Below are 17,391 nucleotides of genomic sequence, written 5' to 3'. Positions count from 1 at the left end.
GGTAAATAATTTAGACATACTCCTTACTTATATAGAATATTTATACATTCTAAGTAACCCTAAATAATCCTAAAACACTACAACTGTTTTTACTTAAGCAAATTACTAAGAGATGCTATCCATTTATGTACCACTTCTTATACATTAAATTGATGGAATTATTTTCCATTTAAATTTTTTATTTTATTTTATTCTGTAGTTTTCCCAGTCTAAAACAATTCAGTCTTCTTTTAGAACCTGAAATTACCTTATGAAAGGTAGGACAGGACTGTGATACCACTATGCAGGACAGCTACAACTTAGTAGAAAAGAGATATTTAACCCCCCCAGAAGCCAAGTACTCAGTACCTTAATTTGAGAGGACCACACACTGTGCCCCCGTTATTTTCTTGATTTGAATGTTCTCAGTGTTTGTCATTTTTCCTGCTATTGTAAAATGCATCTTTTGTGATTTCTGACATTATTACCAATTAAGAAGTTGAAGTTTTGGCCACACTATCCAGCTTGAAATGTAGCTTAATTTTTTTTCTAAGGGTTTTCATTTATTTTATTTATATAAACATCAGTCTCTGAATACTGCCTTGCACAGATGGCATAATTTAAGTTTCTATTCATTTATGCCAACTTCTATTGCAACAAATAGATAATTGCATAAAATCTGAAGAAATTCCAAACCCTAGCACTTGAGTTTAGAAAACTACTAGGATTCAGTAAATCTCCATTTGCTTCTTCAAGATTACCACTGGGTTGCCAAACATTCTTGAAACCACCTTTCTTCAATTTCCCATTCAATTTATCAATTCTCCAATTCTATCCAATTACCTACTAATGTTAACCAATTGAAAAAGAAAAGGTTGGGATATTTTAGAACTTAAGTTATTTATCCTGGATATCTTTCTCAACTGCTTTTTGACACTAAGGGGGGAAAAAAAACCACTTATACCTTTTGTTCCACTGGTTTCCTGATTATACTTAGCAAATATTTGAATACTTCCTTTATGTAATGCACTAGCTATGAGAAAAATGCACTTTAGTAAAAAAAGGGCCTTGCCCTTTAAATCCCTGTTCTGCCACTTATCATTTACGTAACCTTGAGCAAGTCACAACTAAGGAGCCTCAGTTTCTTCAGCCGATAATGGGAATGATATCTACTTCACTGGATTCCTATCGAGGATAAGGATGACACTGAAGTTTGAAGAGTTTAAAAAGTTATAAAACACTAAACAAGTAACAATATAAACACTACCAACTGTTACCACATGGGATACAAAGCCATTTAAGACTTTACTCATGCTGTCAAAGAACTTATACTCTAGCCCAAACTGTCAACTGAGCAGTTGATACGGGTTTTATCCTGTCAACCAGTGATTTTCCAAAATGAGAAGACAATCCATTAAAATATTAGAAAGAAAAATCTTATAATTTCTATTTCTATTTGTAACATAGAAATAAAATTGAAAACCAACCTCCACTATTATTTAATATACAAAGCAACACTGATAACCCCACTCAGTTCCACTGTCAGATGTTCACCTGTTATATGCAGTATGCTGCCTAAAGATGGTTATTAGGACACAGCACATTCCCTTTTACATGTGCCTGCTTAAACTCACTTATGTACATCTGATGTAATTAAGCTAACTCGCACAAAATGAACAAGTGGCTTAAAATAATACTTGCAAAGAAACCAGGATTTGCAAATACTAATGATGTAAATATAAGAAAACATAAGAAAACAACAAAGCTTACATTTGCCCTATTCCTGGTACGAGTTTTTGAAAACATGTTTTGAAATGGTTCCATCGTTGTGGTATTCACTTTTTAATCTGTTTTATCAATAAAGCAAATGTCTCCGTTTTAAAATTTGCCCGTTGAATTGTCATCATTTAACACCAAACATCATTTAACATCATTTAAATACCAAACAGTAATTCTTCTAATCTCTACCAGTGACACTTTCATACTTTTAACAAAATGTGTCAAAATTAAAATTCTTTACTTGAAACATTTTAACTAGAAAATTGTTTCCAAATGTTGAAAATTGGCAGTAATAAAAATGATGGGATAACAGAAATCCTTACATTGCTTTTGGCAACAAAATCATGATAATGAAACATAGTTTTACATTGTTTCCAAAGAATATCATAATGAGATATATTTTGGCAGGACATGTTTTTGTGACAATAAGTAAATCAAATATTTAATCATTTAATATTATTTCATGTTCGATAGCAAACATGTTAGTATAGTAGTGCATGTATATAATTTTTTAAATGTATGTATACATACTGTGCAATACCTATTAAAAATTTGGACATCTAGGTCTAATCCATCAATATCATTCACCATTTCAGAAAAGAACACCTTGCATGAAGTTAAATGGTTTGATGATACACCATACATATAGAGAGATTACATTCCAGTAATACTGAAGAACAAAGAGTGTTTTTTCAATTTTTTGCCGTTTGTTTACTGTATATGTCTACATAAGCGCAAATTAACTGCTTCCATCTGCTGTCAGGTCTGGAGTGTGAATGAAGCCATTGGATGGCAACAAAGGAGAACAAGGCGTATTTTCCTAAATTGATATTTTTCCAACCCAACCAAGAGTGTCACATCTTACCTCAGAAACAAACTTCCCTGTCAGTTTCAAGGATTAGCTTTCCTTTTCTGCCCACTAACCAGACTTAACCATTTATTTAAAAAGTTGAATTTTAATGAATTGTGAAACTGCCAGGAAATTGTTGCAGTGGTTGCAACCAAATAACCTCCAGCGTTTTACTGAAGGAACTGGCAATCAGATTTACATATGAAAATGGGGGATCATAAATTTATTTCCAGGGCTGAAAAGATGTTCCATTTAAACCAAAACATATGTTCCAGAGCCAGTTAAGAAAACAGCAAGTTGACACCCAGCAAGGTAGACAAAGTCCCTTGGCTCATTCCTCACTTACTTGCTCATAATCTCTTAAACTGTAAGGTTGGAAGAAATCTTAGAGTTCATCGACTCTCACCTTTAGCTGGTGCTTCTTAAGGGGGGGTGGGTACAGCACCCGAGGCTAGTTTGAGTCCTTGATTATCCAGGCTTTGGGGAACCACTGCAGTCACAGATAAAGCTCACTATTTCCCCTGACAGCTAATTTACTTTTTAGTAATTCTGAAAGTTAGAACTTTACTATTTTTAACTCTGAGGTTTATCTTAGCCTCTACAGTCTCACACAAAAATTAAAATATAATATATAAGCAGAATAAAATGTTAAAGTCTCATCTGTTTTCTACAAAGTCATTCAACAACTATGGCCTGAGGGTCCACCACAGCCTCTAAGCACACAAAGGTAAAAATACTTTCAGAAACACAACAATAAAACAACAGAACAACACAATGGTATATTGTTCAATTTTCTTTCTCTTACAAATATTTATTGAAGGCCTATTATTTATCACATATTGAACTATACATAAGGAATAAAATGGTCATTAATACAGCGTTGATCACTGCCCTCAAGGAGTTTAAAGGCCAGAGGAAAGGACAAACAGGCTATTAACAACAGAGAATGCTAAACAGTAATCTATTATGGGGCCTACTAACACAAATACCTGCAATTTTGTACCCAAGTTTTCTCTTCCATAATCAAAACAAACATTTAGATGCAAAGATGCTCAAAGAAACAGGAGGAAAAAAAACACTTTAGTAGGGGTGATTTTAGATGCCTTGCTAAATATACTCTTAAACACATTGGTTGCTTTGTCAGTATTTACATCCGGACAATCAGTTTGAAAACACACAACTCTTACAGAACCCTGTAAGTTATGTAACCTAATATTTTTTTTAGAACAGAGGACCAAAAATATAAACATAGCACCGTTCCTAATTTGGGCTTCTAGAACCCTACAGAATTAATTCTTTGTAAGCTGGCATTACTTCTGAAGTCTTTGAAAAGACAAAAGAAATGTGGATAATTTTCCAAACTAAAGTTCCAAGATAAAGTTCTACATGCATTAGGTGCTGAAGATACACAGATCTTCAGTCTGGAAGAAGATGACATGCTATCAAGTCATTCCATTTACAGCAGAGTTAGTACTACCAGGGCAGATACCTGCAAAGTATAATTGGAACCAAAATAATGGCATTCCTCCCAGTAAGGGAGAAAGGTGGGGAATTTCACAGAGGTGGCATCAAGATCCTGAGTGATAAAGAATTATCAGGATAGAAGAAAGTATCCAGGTGGCAGTCGGATGTACTCTTATTTAGTTTTTATAAGATATAACCTTCCCAGAACAGCAGACCAGTGCCTCTCAAATGATATAAATAATTATCTGAACCAATAAAGTAATGATGACAACCTACTATCTAGAGAAAGACTCCTCCACTCAAGAAGCAATTCAAGGGATGCAGACAAGTCCTCCCAGACAATAAGAATTAGGTGTAGCCCCACATTTTTGGTTTGCCAAGGCTGATGTTTAATCAGCTCTAAACCAATGAGGAGGAAACTAGTCCATTGTTCATTAGCAGGAAAGACCTAAAAGACAGCAATCAGTTTGAACAATAGTGTAATTAAGAGAATTAAATTTAGCAAGTGTACTTAATTTGAAGTTTACAAAACTCTCCTTCAATTTGGAGAACCAAAAAGAGATGGAGAAAGTAAATTTTTGTCTTGAATAAAGGATCTGGGCTTAGGAAAGAAAGTCAGTAGCCTCATTTGGTATGGAAATCTAAGGTTCAAGCCAATTCTTCTCCTAAAATTTCAGCAAGAGCCAATGCAGTGCACTGAACTAACATTTGTGATGCTTACAGACTAGGATTCACCAGAAAACCTGCCCAAATGTGACTTCAAGTACCAATACTTCTTTGTGAAACAAACTTGACAAATAGCCCATATCATTCTACAGTTAGAAGCTGTGTGAGTTTAAGCACTGTATGAGACTAGTTCTCCCTATCTGAAAATTGAAGCTAGTAATATCTACTTCATGGGATTTTTGTAACGTAAAGCATGTCAAGTTCTTAGCACAAGGCTGGCACCTAATTGTAAAAAACACCAAAAAAAAAATGTATTAATCATACCATCTTTCTGGACAGGGGTACTGCAGATCTATGATCTATAAAAAGAGACCCTTCAGCGGTTTGGTTTATCTCAGAAAGCCTCCTCCCCCAAACATGTCCCCCTGGGACCATCTTCCCACCCATAACGTATCTGTGCATCTCAAGATATGCTGAAGCCTAATTTTATTCTTATAATAGGTGTTGGGGTTCCTCAAGGTCATTAGAGAAAGAGAAGGCACTTGGGAAGTCCATTTAACTGTGAGTAAAATTTGCACTGCTAACAAAATAAAACAAGTAAGTCAAGTCCTAAAAGCAGTCTGAAAAAATCATTTCAACAGAAGAGTTTTCAAAAGAGAAAATAAGAAAGAAATGTGTGTTGCATATTGTTCCTTTTATTCAAAGGCTGAATGGTGAAGCCACCTAAGACTTTCAGATTTTTTTTCTTTTTCCTGCTTGGTCTTTGGTTGTTCACATTCCAAAATGGCAGTTACTGCTTTCCAAGGAAGTGTTCAGGAGGGCAGCTGCCTTGGAGGTAGGTTACCAGGACTCCTTTGTATGTTACATGCACATAAAGACTCCAGAAGGGACTGTAGCTGCTAGAGGCCTCTGCTAGCTGTTAGAGGTAGGTAGGTCCACTGCCGCATGCTGCTCTGCCTCTTGCCTCTTAGCCCCAAAGTCTGTTTTTGGCTGTGGTTTTAAAAGAGGCCCTCAACAGATGCTCTATTTAATAACTAAAAGACAATAAAAACTAGAGTTACAAGCCAACAAGGATCATACTGTCTCTTAAAAATTTAAACATCTTAATTTCTTTAAGTGAAAAAAAAAATACTAGTACTTAGTATTTCAGATGCTGGTATTTTTTAATGCTATTTAAGACAGTCACAAAAAGCCGCCATTCTCAAAAGCTGAATGCTTAAGCAATACATATCGTGCATGCAGCCAACATGCTCAAGAAGCACATGCAGATGCATTTTAAATTAAATGCTACCAAATAAGCCTAATATAGTTTTGAAATGTAGTTAATAAAGAGACTAATCTAGCAACCGAGACATAATAACATGTACACCTTACAAATTCTCAATGTAGGCTTAATGCTACTTTGATCAGTATTTCTAGGTACAAGGCTATTTATCCCATTTACAGAGCAAATACTAGGGTCAATCTTTTCTGCTGGTAGAAGCATCTCCCTAATAAGGAGAAAGAATGAAAGTTTTAAGACAGAATTTTGTAAACTGCATTCTGAGAATACCTTAAATTTTTGTGAGGAAATAATGGTAAACTTATTTTAGAAAACCTTCCTATTATACCTCCCTCCTCAGCTACCACCATACAGTATATTAAAGATTTTGAGAAGTTCTGAAAGGAAACTATTTAATGCAGGCTACACTTATTCAACGACCAGAAATAAATTCAGAAGAAAGAGCTTATTGGTTTCAGCTCTAAGTTTCACTTTGATGTGTTATTAGTGGCTGCCTAGAACAACCTTTAAAGCTTAACAAGATGAAGTGATACAACTTATGAGCAATTCCTTCCTGGCACATGTGTGGGCCACCGCTGGCCCATTAAACAGGGTGAAAAACGCTGATACAGGATAAGGCTATGGTGCTTTCAACACTTGCCCCAGTTCCCTTTTTCATATCTTACTTCCTTACTTAAGAGCTAAGTAAAAGAGGAAGGGAAAGGGGAAAATTTGTTTATGAAATGTAAGGGAGGGTAAGTCCCTATCAACTTTTTCTCTCTAACCACCCATTTTTCCATCAAAATTTTAGACATCTAAATTTATGGATCCAGAGAGAGCAATGATTAAAACATCTATTCTGAAAGTGTGAGGAGAATGTACAGAGTGAAAAAGATCCTCTTCTCCCTGGTCAATAGTCTGTTCTGAGAAGGAACCAGTTTAGAAAAAGGCAGGTGACGTCTCAAAGGGATGACTGACAGGTACGTCAATTTCTCTGGAAGAGCCACCTTCTCTACTGGAAGACAACTAAAATGCCATGGTTCACATGGGTCCCTCTTGAGTCTTTTTAGAAAAGAATGAGCAACCTCAGGCAGCATAGCTACTTCAAGGATGTGAACTGAATTTGAGCCAACCTTTCCTTAACTGGGTCTTTATCTTTTTGGTTTCATGTCCACTTACATTATGAGCATCATGCTTGAGAAAGCTAATTTGATGTGTGCAAACAGAACATACTAATATGAAAATAGTGCAGGCAGATCAGAAGTAGCAAATAAGCAGGCTCAAGCAAGAAATCTATAAGAAAACCATAATCTCTCTGTTCTCCATCTTCCTCTCCCTGATGAGTAAACAAACATTAATTTGCATAAGCCACCAAGGAGGAGGGAAGCTTGCTTTTAATAAGAAAGTTAAAAATATTTCAATGGAGCTCACCCAGTTTGTTCCTCAGATGTGGCATATCATATATCCCCACAGTTCCCAGTTGCATGAAAAACTGACTGATAAAATCAGTGACATCCTACGAAGGGTTTACAATGGAAAACTGAGTCATTACGTTGAGATTAAGCAACATCATGAAAGAAAACAAATAGCTAGACATGTGTTAAGTGCTTAACTTCTGATTCTTTTCCTCAATTTAAACACTTTTAAAAGTAAACATCAAGTTATTTTTTAAAAAAAAAGACAAACTCATCTTGATGTGTTGAATCTATAATAAAACAGGTAAAGCTATCCCAATAACAAATATTCTGAAAGTTTGTTATATCTTAAAAATGAACCCAGAAGGCACAACAGAAAAACCGCACGAGACTCCCAAATCCTTTACTGTAGGAACACATGATTCACATTTCTAACTGTTGTGACAAGCTTGAAATTTGTAAGTCACTAGCACACAAAATGGGTAAATAAATCCTCTGGTATGGATTTCCCAACATACTGTTCTTGTTTTGAGTACCAACCTGCTTTAGAAATACTCACGGTAGTGTTTTTAGCTTATAGTTCTACTAAGACTGGTAGGTCCCAAACAAAAACTCAATTAGAAATCAGTGAAGTCTGCTTAACTATCCCCAAATTCAGTTTTCAGCCTAATGAGTCTAGTTTCCCTTCTATGCATCTTCTTCAGCCCTTGAGTAGCTTAATGTTCAAAATAAAACCTGAGTTCATTCGCTACTGCCCCCCCTCAGAGAAAGTAAAATGAGAAACAGTAAAAGGTTAGAAAGCTTATTCAACTTGAGGGTATTCTTTGAAGCTGAGTTTGTTTCATACCACTTCCTTCCTTGGCAATTCGGTAGAGGATGGTGTAGAGGAGCTTTATACATGCTCATGGTAAAAAATGAACAAATTCCACAGAAGTGTAAAGAAGAAAAAAACAATCGCTTACCCACCCATCACAAAGTCAGCCATAATCAAACATCCTTTACATTGTTTTGTTATATTGTGTGTTTCTATATAAGAGGTTGGTTGTTTTTCATCTGCAGGTACTTTTAAAGGGTGCAAATTTATTGGAGTGTGCCAATTATAATCAAATGGTAATGCTATTAAAATTTGATAGTCTTAGAAACTGGCTTGTGTAGATAGTCTTTTATTTTGGCCAGCGCATTATTTTAAAGGAAAACTGAATCTGAATGTCTCTAGGAAAGTTTCCATTTTGCCATAGGTTGAATAACTCCTTATTGTTTCACAAAAGTTGTTTTAAATGCTTAGGTATCTGCCTGGGTGAGCCCTAAATTCACTTGAGTTTGTAACCCCGCCAAAGTTTTCTGATAACTGAATCTATGCTGGAAGTTGAGTAGAAAAAAAGTGTCTTTCAAAAATATAAACCTAGTGCTTCCTGCCTAACTCAAACTATGTATAAATTTCCAGTGTCAAGATTTCCTTCCAAGCTTTTATCTAGCTTGAAGTCCTATGTAAAAAAAAAAAAAAAAAACCATCCCCACGCCACTCCCAATCTCTTAAGCAGTTAAAACCAAGGAAAAAAAGGTTGAAGAACCTCAATTCATGAAAAATTCTGCTTATTTTCCAGGTGAGGCCTGAATAAGTAGAACTTAATAAAAGCAAGTTCCTAGCAATAAAAGTGGTGTCACAACTGCTCCGAAGTTGGAATGCAGGGAGAATGATGTGGAAGCTGTCTGTTCTGTTGAGCTGCGGGCTGATCTGGGGGAACAGAAGGCGGAGCAGGAACCTAATAGAATACCTTGCATGTAACACCCGCTCAGCAAACCAGCAGGAACAACTCTAAGAAACAACCTCATGAAAGCCTATCTGAAGAGGGCAAAAGGAAACAAGTGGTAGGGTCTGGTATGAGTTAAGGGAGACACCTGGAAATCCAACGGATTTGTAGAATAACAGTGGAGGGTATAAATGGCAAAAATTTGTCAGATATTTCAGCAATAGCAGTAGGTTGAGTGGATTATGGTGTAGTTTACATAAGACACCTAAACTTGAAGAGTAAAACACTGCTTATATTTTGATAATTTTTCTTTTTTAAAAATAAATTATTTTTCATTGAAAAGATACTTCTAAAATCTGTAGAAAAAAAATCTCGCATGCTTTATTCATTAAACAGGTGAGCTCTCTTGAGTTACACACCCAGCGTGGATTCCCCAGCACCACTGTAGGAAATACCCTGAGGCTTACGGTAAAATCCAGCAAGCCTTTTATGTTAATAAGTATCACTCCAAAAGTGTTTGACTGCCCTATTATGTAAAGTCAACTCCACTTTATCATTTTTCTTAAATCTGTTAAACTCTGCTACTCCCCATTACTTTTTCAGTTGGATTTGCTGAAAGAACATGGCATTTTATCACTCTGCAAAATATGTTTATCTGGAACTACTTGATTGTGTTAAGAGAAATTTTAAAATCAAGTATCTTGTGTATGTTCTGCTCTGCTTATTGAAATTATGATCCTTATCACATGATCTAACTACTGACCAGAGTGGCTGATTTTTCAGGAGGAAAAGAAAACATGGTCCTGATAATGGTTCTGGTCAAATGGACACTTTAAAAAAATACACTGAAATCAGTAGCAGAAGAACACTCTTCTACTTTTATTCCTAATAAGAGAATGCTGTCCAGAAGCATATGGTCAGGTAGGGTTCTACCCTACAGCAGTGTATACACTGACTCTTCCCACATATGGTTGAGAACACTTACAACTTCATTTGGCTTTAAAAAGCCTTTATTGACCTGCAACTAATGTTCTGAGGCTACAGAAAAATACCAAATTTGCTTATACTGTGATTTAAAGAGAAAGAGAGTCGACCCTTGAACAAAGGAACAACGCAGGGTTTGGGGCACCAACCCTCCAAATAGTTGAAAACCCACCTATAACTTATAGTCAGCCCTCAATATACGGGTTCCCACATCTAAGGAATCAACCAACCTTGGATCCCCATTTGCAGATTCAACTAACCTCGGATTGTGTATATATTTACTATAGTATTTACTATTGAAAAAAAAATCTCTGTATAAGTGGACCTACGCGGTTCAACCCTGTGTTGTTCCAGGGTCAACTGTACAAAGAAATGTTCCGATTCCTCATTCAGCTACCAGCCATTCCCTCTGTCCCCACCATCTCCTGACTCCTATTCAAGCTGAGAGCAGATAGACTGATGGGAAAATATTACCGGAGGGAAACTGCCCTTGCCTGTTTCTGATTATGTCTCAGGTAATTAATGGTGTCATTAGAAGTTCCACCACCAGTTTCTCCAATTCTACAGAAGTGAAGAATGAAAAGTCTTCTAAGCCAAATGGGTAAAACTATTCACTCATCTATTTATATACTACACCCCATCTTGTACTTAAGTAATTTATGCAACCTATTTCTCAACTGAATTCTACTTCTTTTTCATGTTTTAAATAAATATCGATTACCTATTTTGTATCAACAAAAGGAGAAGGGGAAGGGAGACGTGGGAAAAAGGAGGGGCAAGAGGAAGAAGTGGAGGAAGGAGGAAGGTACACGGTAACAACTGTCTTGAATATTTCTTTCCTTGTGCCTCAATTCCATAGGCAATTCACTCCCCACCTGAAGGCAAAGAACTTTTGAAGGACTGTAACAGAGTACCTACAAGAGGTCTACAAGGCCCTAGGCTCATCAATATGCAGACCAAGAATTATATTCAGATGGAATCACATTTATTGCATACACACTACAATTTTTAAAACTCATACAGATACTGCTATGATTTTTAAAAATACATAGTATCTAGGGGTGATATTTAAAAATATTTAATAACTGGTCAAGCATGGGCTTCAACTAATAAAATAGACTGCTGGCCCTCAATGGCCAGCATGGATGGATTGGTTCTCACCAGCTGAATATCAGACAGCCAAACCAGGTGAGGGGAGACAACTTTTCCCATCTCTCTTTTCTTTTTTCAATTAAGAAGGGGTCCTCGTAGTTAAAAAAAAAAAAATATTGGGCATTACTATTCTAAGAAATTTGGTTGGCTCCGCTGTTAACAACATATCCTAGTTAGTGATTAAGCCACAACCCACATGAGTAATCACAATAAATTTAGAAATTAGTCTTTTGCTGGTGCTTTGTCTTTCATAATCTTTAACAGAATCATTCCCTCACCTTCCCACAAATTCCTGTAATTGGCCAACTCTTACCAGATGTTTTAAAGGCTACTGACACTAACCCATGAAAAACTGTCTTTACTTATACTTTATTTAGAATAAGAAATAGCTAGGGCTTCTCTGGTGGCGCAGTGGTTGAGAATCTGCCTGCCAATGCAGGGGACACGGGTTCGAGCCCCGGTCTGGGAAGATCCCACATGCCGCGGAGCAACTAGGCCCGTGAGCCACAATTACTGAGCCTGTGCGTCTGGAGCCCGTGCTCTGCAACAAGAGAGGCCGCGACAGTGAGAGGCCCGCGCACGGCAATGAAGAGTGGCCCCCGCTCGTGGCAACTAGAGAAAGTCCTCGCACAGAAACGAAGACCCAACACAGCCATAAAATAAATAAAAAAAAAAAAAAAAAAAGAAATAGCTAGTCTCAGGTTTGCATATTCAATTTAGTTAAACCATTTAATACTCTGCTAATAGGAAACGTTCCAACTTCAGACGGATATCGGGGATGGACTGCAATTTGTGCTCAACTATTTTACCCTAGATTGTGTCTGCAATTAGAAGCAACGTGTAAGACCTTAAGAATGGACAATAGTTCTTCCCTAGTGAGAGAAGAAAACAAGCTGAGCTGGCTAGGCTACCTTTTGCTTTAATTAGCCCAACGAGTAACTCCAAGGCTCTCCATCTCTGCCCCACTTTAGTCAAATAAATTATTCACATAAATATATTTAGTACATTATACTACTTCCATGAGTCATTTAGGTCAATTTCTCAAAGCTAACAAATGATGATAAGAGGGACAGTATAATAACCTCAAGATAATAATAAAAACCCTATCTTTCCAACAGATTCGGTACAAAGCCAAGTGACTAAGGCAACAATTAGAAATAAAGATGCAGTAATAAAGAAAATAAAGAATTTAGTCATACTTACCAAAATGTAAATTTAAATAGAGATGGATCATACATACTCAAATACAGATCATGTGTGTTTTATTTAAACCTACTGAAGTCATAATTTTAAATAAAGTGGCAAAATTACACCATCTAATTTCTCTTCAGAAAATTGGTATCAATTCTGGTTATCTTCTTAATCTAAAATTAAAATACTGAGGGTCTCCTCATTAGAAGAAGCTTCAGTTATCAAATCACTGAAAATATGAATGTATATTCCAACAACACTAACCTTAAAAAAGGCAAACCACTTGTAGTCATTCAACACAATCTCAAAGCCTTGATTGTAAATGATGGTGAAATGGCCAGAGTTGCCAAAGCTATCATATGCCGTATCCAACTTCTTAAGGTGCACCACTACTTTTTTTTCTGGTGGTCCTAAAGAAAAGAAAATGCACAACAAAGGAAAATTATGTGGACTTCAATGGGAGGTAAAAGCTCCTCTATAATTTCCATTATTTTTAAGCTGCTTTCCTTTCATGCTACTGAATGTGGGTGGATCTGGCTTGTGAATATATCAGAGTCCCTGTTTTGTTGCCTCCCTCTGCATAATCCCAGAGGGGTCTCAGGCAAGAATGTGAAGCAAAGGCTCAAAAGATATGTCCAAGTAGCCCAGCAGGCAGAGAGACCCCAAAAAGTACAGCTACTACCTTCCCAGAGCATCCAAACACTGAAGAAATTTTTCCACTGAAGAAAAGGAGAAATGGGGAATGTTGAAAATGACCAGCAGAAATGAGAAGACAAAATGGTAATAAAAAAGTGGAAATATAAAAAGACTTGCTACCAGATCATAAGAACAAAGGAAATGATCTCTTCAGAGAAGAAATGGGATATCTTTCTTCTAAATGGCTGTACAGTTCAGAACCTCGGAATCTGAACCCTTTCAAAGTATTCAGCAAACTCAAGGTTTTTATCCTATACAGCTAATTTGTGCTGAATGGAACTAAACTTTTAACCTTCAGAAAATGGGGACTCAGATCTGCGGGTGTCTTTAATTGATTAGATTAAGGTCAAAGGTATGGAATATAGGCAGAGGCTGCCTGAAAAGGGTTCTGCTGTGTCCAGTCTGGAGGTTTCCACACTTTGGACAATTTTTCCATGTTTCAGATTAATGCTCAGAAATAGGAGATTCCATGGGACACAACACTGCAAATCCTCATCTCCCTTCTGCTTTGGATCTCCAAGTTCAACTTTTAAAAGAGAAAATGGTTATAATGCCCAGTACTATGAAATGCCACACAGTCATTTGGAGTTGGACAGTTGAGTAAGTCTGTCTAGTGACAGATGACCTGGCAGTCTCTGTTAACAAGGAAATTGCAGTTGAGAGCTTCACTCATTCTGCACAAGCCACAGTGTGGTAAAGGTTTGGGCAGAACGAGAGTGCTTCTCCTGACCCAAGATTGTGTGTTTTTTCTTCTCCCTTCACTAAATTCTTTGTCCTTGGGATAGCCATGTTATCTGAGGGCATATGGAATGTTCCAGAGTGTTCAAATACTAGATATTTATTGAGAGCCTTCCATGAGCTAGGCACTGTGCTTGGCTCTGGGCATTTCAAAATATAATTATTGGCCAAAGAGGTATAAAAAAAAAAACAAACTTTTATATACTACTGAGACAGGCTGGGACCTGGGACCCTTCGCTTAAGTGCTGCAATGCTTGCACTTGGACAAACCTCCTCCAGCAACAAAATACAAAGAAACTATATGGGACTAAAAATAACTGCGTGCATGCACAGTTGGGCCCCATTATGGACAAAAAGATACAAAAAAGCAAAAAACTTAACTGCCACTTCTGAAGAGCCCTGAGCAAAAACTGTGTGTCCGGAGCAAACACTGGGTATTGAGCATGCCCCCTGCACTCAACACCCCCAGAGGAGTGGGCAAACAACCCAAGCCACCCCTCCCCCCCACCAATGGAACACCCCCTACCCTCACCCCATATAAGGTACAAGCTTGTTATTTGTTCTCACTAGCCCTGATGCAGCAGGGGCCCAATAAAACCTTGCCTGAACTTCTTGTCTGGCCTGTAGTCAATTTCTGATTGGCGAAGGCCAAGAACCCTGGTGGGTATCACTACCCCCCCCCCCCCCCGCAATACATGAAACTGTCCACATCAAAATCTCTGGGCTTAAGGGCTCTTTCCCACAACCTAATAAAAGAAAACTTTAAAAGCTATATTCTCAAGAGTCTTTGAGCTCATTTTTCACTGGCACAATAAAATACTGCAGATGGGATGGGGAGATAAGATTGCACGGTCTCAACTCTCTTACAAACCAAACAAACCCCAAAACAAGAAACGGAAATCAAGGGGGAGGAAAAAAAGTTCTTGCAAATAGTGTTGGGGGCCCGGGAATAACCAAGACCGCGTGAAGTGAGACGTTCTCAGCAGCTCCACGTTGACGTCGCTGCCCTGGAGCGGGAGAGGGCACGCCCCCCACCGACCCCAAGTCCAGCCAGGACCTCCCGGCCTCCCGCTAGCGGGGGCGCTGCGGGGAGAAGGGCTCAGGGACCGAAGGGAAGGAGCCCCGGGTAGGCACAGGGAGGAAGCGGGTCCAAGGGCGCCGGCGGCTTACCCATAACCGAGCAGTTGACCTCGCGCTGAGAACCGCTGCGGCCCACCTGGAAGACCCAGGTGCCCAGCAGGTCAGGGTAGGTGCAGTTGGCAGGAGTGTCGCAGTGCACGTTGCTAGCGCGGATGAGGAGCAGCAGGAGGGCGGCGAGCGGCGAGCCGGGCCAGGGACCCATGCTGGCAAGGCCCTTAGGAGAAGTGGGGAAGGGACGCGAGCCAAAGCACTGCAGGCGGGGACTGAGGCCACCGCTGCTGTGCTCGTGCCTTAAAATAGAGGTGCGGGAAACCGGCAACCCGGCGGGGGGCGGGGTCTCGGGGCCGCGGTGGGCTGGGCGCCTGCCAGTGGCGCCGCCCCTTAGGTGGGGGCCTCTGGAGAGCGCGCCCGTCACCTGGCGGCCGTCGGACCTCAGGCCCAGAGAGCCCAGCACCAGGTTCAGTTGCCAAGGGACACCTCCGAAGAGGACTGCTGAGCCACAGCTGGTCCGTGCGCGCCCCAGACTGCGCTCCTTCGCTCCTTGAGAAGTAACGGAGAGAGAGAGAGAGAGAGAGACTAAGAGAAAAAGAGGGAGCGAGACAGAGACAGAGAGGTGAGGGGGAGGGGAGGCTAAATGTCAGCGAGAGACCGAGAGAAGCGAGGTGAGGGAGGCGGGGGGGAGGGGGGACCGAAGGTGGGAAAAAGGCCCAGAGAGAGAGAGCGACCTAACTAGTGGAGCTTTCTTTTACTTGCTTGTCTTTCCGACTTCGTCCTCACTCAGTTAACTTTTATCCTCAGAACTATTTTACGTGCGACCCCGAGCCAGCCCAGCTGTTTGAGAACTACTCTTCCTTCCGTTTTCCAAAACTTTCACTTCCTTTTGTTTGCTGGGTTTTGTCGGTTTCCTGTTAATGTTGCTTGCCTGTTATCCACAGGGGAATTCAGTTGTAGTGCAAACTTGCAGTTTTTGTGTACTAGGATTTTTTTCCGCCTGCTAACGTTATAGGGTTTAGTTGCGCGCACGCGCGCACACAAACACGCACAGGCACTAAAGCCCTTGTTTTGCAGCTGAAGAGCAGGCGGCCCAGAGAGAGGAAACAAGTCGCCCAGGGTGAGGAAGGGAGCTGGTGGGAGAATGCTGGTCTTATGAGCAGGTTGCAGGGTGCCAGTCTGATCGCCAGTAATTATAAGGTAGCACTATTGCCAGGTGCCTCCTCGTTCAGTTTAATTATCATCCTTTTCTGTGAGAGCTCCTCTGTCTTTCCTGGCTGTTGTTGGAAGTTGGGGCTCCTTTTGTGCACAGAGCCTTTTAGGTGTCAGGCCCTGTGCAACATCAAGGACAAGTGATGAACAAGACAGACTTTTCTGTGCCCCTGCCCTCTAGGGCACGTACATTTTGCCTTCAAAACACTGGTTACAAATAAATACTTGGATGTCCACCTTCTCCACCAGATTGTAAGCATTCGAAGGGAGCAAGTCCACATTATTCACCTTTGTCTTCCAAATTCTGGCTTGAAAATACTTAGGAAGTGTCCTGGGGTGTTAAAATAAATGTACTTAATAGCCTTATCTTGGTTTCTAGGCTCGAAAACCAATTTTGATTTGGCAAAAGGAATTTCCCTTGAAAGCTCATAAATGAAAATGCTCTCTAATGTAGTCACAAACTGCAAAGGCAAGGGTGGAGCCAACACCCTACTTCTAGGTTTTATTCCCCGTTACTTAGGATGAAAAGCTGAAGCATATAATTAAACTAGCACACTTACTGTTTAGAGATAAACTGACAGAGTAACATTGCCTTCCTAATCTCTGGGAAAATGTGTCATTGGTTGTTAAAACGTTAAAACTTTCACTAGATCATAAATTTTGAAGAGCTGAACAGTCAAGTTGGAAATTTCTTTGACGGCATGACCAAAGTAGCACAAACAATTGTGAAGAAAGTTGAAAACACATCTCTATTCAATGACTAAATAAAATCGAAAAGGATCTTGGAAGCCTCTTAATCTAATAGATTCATTTTACTATTGGGAAATGAAGATCCAGAGATAATGTAATAACTTGATGAACATCACATTGCCAGTTACTGAGATTTAGGAATAAACCTGAGGTACTTTGAATTTCAATTTAGTTTATTTCCACTAATCTAATAATTCCCAAACTATTACTAGCCCTCTCTCCATTAGCAGGGAGAAAAATTAGTGATTCTCAAATTGATCAGACCTAAAGTTTTATTTTTATAACAAATATTTTACAGAGACCTTTTGGTATTTTGAAATGAAATTCATATATGTTACTTGCTTAAAAATAAAAAGAAAATACCAAATAATA

The 17,391-nt window shown here is 39.0% G+C and overlaps 2 protein-coding genes across 6 annotated transcripts in view; one reads left to right on the top strand and one right to left on the bottom strand.

The window, feature by feature from the left end:
- CTSC (cathepsin C) overlaps positions 1-15,283 on the bottom strand; it is a 40,779-nt gene extending 25,496 nt beyond the window's left edge. Inside the window, exons 1-4 of one of the 3 annotated variants that reach the window (XM_082410194.1) lie at positions 15,097-15,270; positions 12,757-12,902; positions 7,431-7,515; positions 5,414-5,772 (exon numbers count right to left, since the gene is read on the bottom strand). In XM_082410194.1, coding sequence (XP_082266320.1) covers positions 5,762-5,772; positions 7,431-7,515; positions 12,757-12,902; positions 15,097-15,268 — 414 coding nt within the window. In that variant the 5' untranslated portion in view covers positions 15,269-15,270 and the 3' untranslated portion in view covers positions 5,414-5,761. Of the gene's footprint in view, positions 1-5,413; positions 5,773-7,430; positions 7,516-12,756; positions 12,903-15,096 lie in introns of those variants that run through there. The other 2 variants (XM_082410193.1, XM_082410192.1) reach the window with 2 other exon arrangements.
- Positions 15,284-15,562: 279 nt separating this feature from the next.
- The window catches only part of LOC309636771 (uncharacterized protein), a 355,047-nt gene continuing 353,218 nt past the window's right edge, over positions 15,563-17,391 (top strand). The window contains exon 1 of one of the 3 annotated variants that reach the window (XR_014250205.1): positions 15,563-15,679. The gene's annotated coding sequence lies outside the window, so the exon portion shown is untranslated. The remainder of the gene's footprint in view (positions 15,680-17,391) is intronic. The other 2 variants (XR_014250206.1, XR_014250207.1) reach the window with 2 other exon arrangements.

This window comes from Balaenoptera physalus (genome assembly GCF_965194825.1).
Source record: "Balaenoptera physalus genome assembly, chromosome: 10".
Taxonomy (NCBI): domain Eukaryota; kingdom Metazoa; phylum Chordata; class Mammalia; order Artiodactyla; family Balaenopteridae; genus Balaenoptera; species Balaenoptera physalus.
Note: the sequence above shows the minus strand (reverse complement) of the source record. Positions and strands in the feature narration are given on the sequence as shown.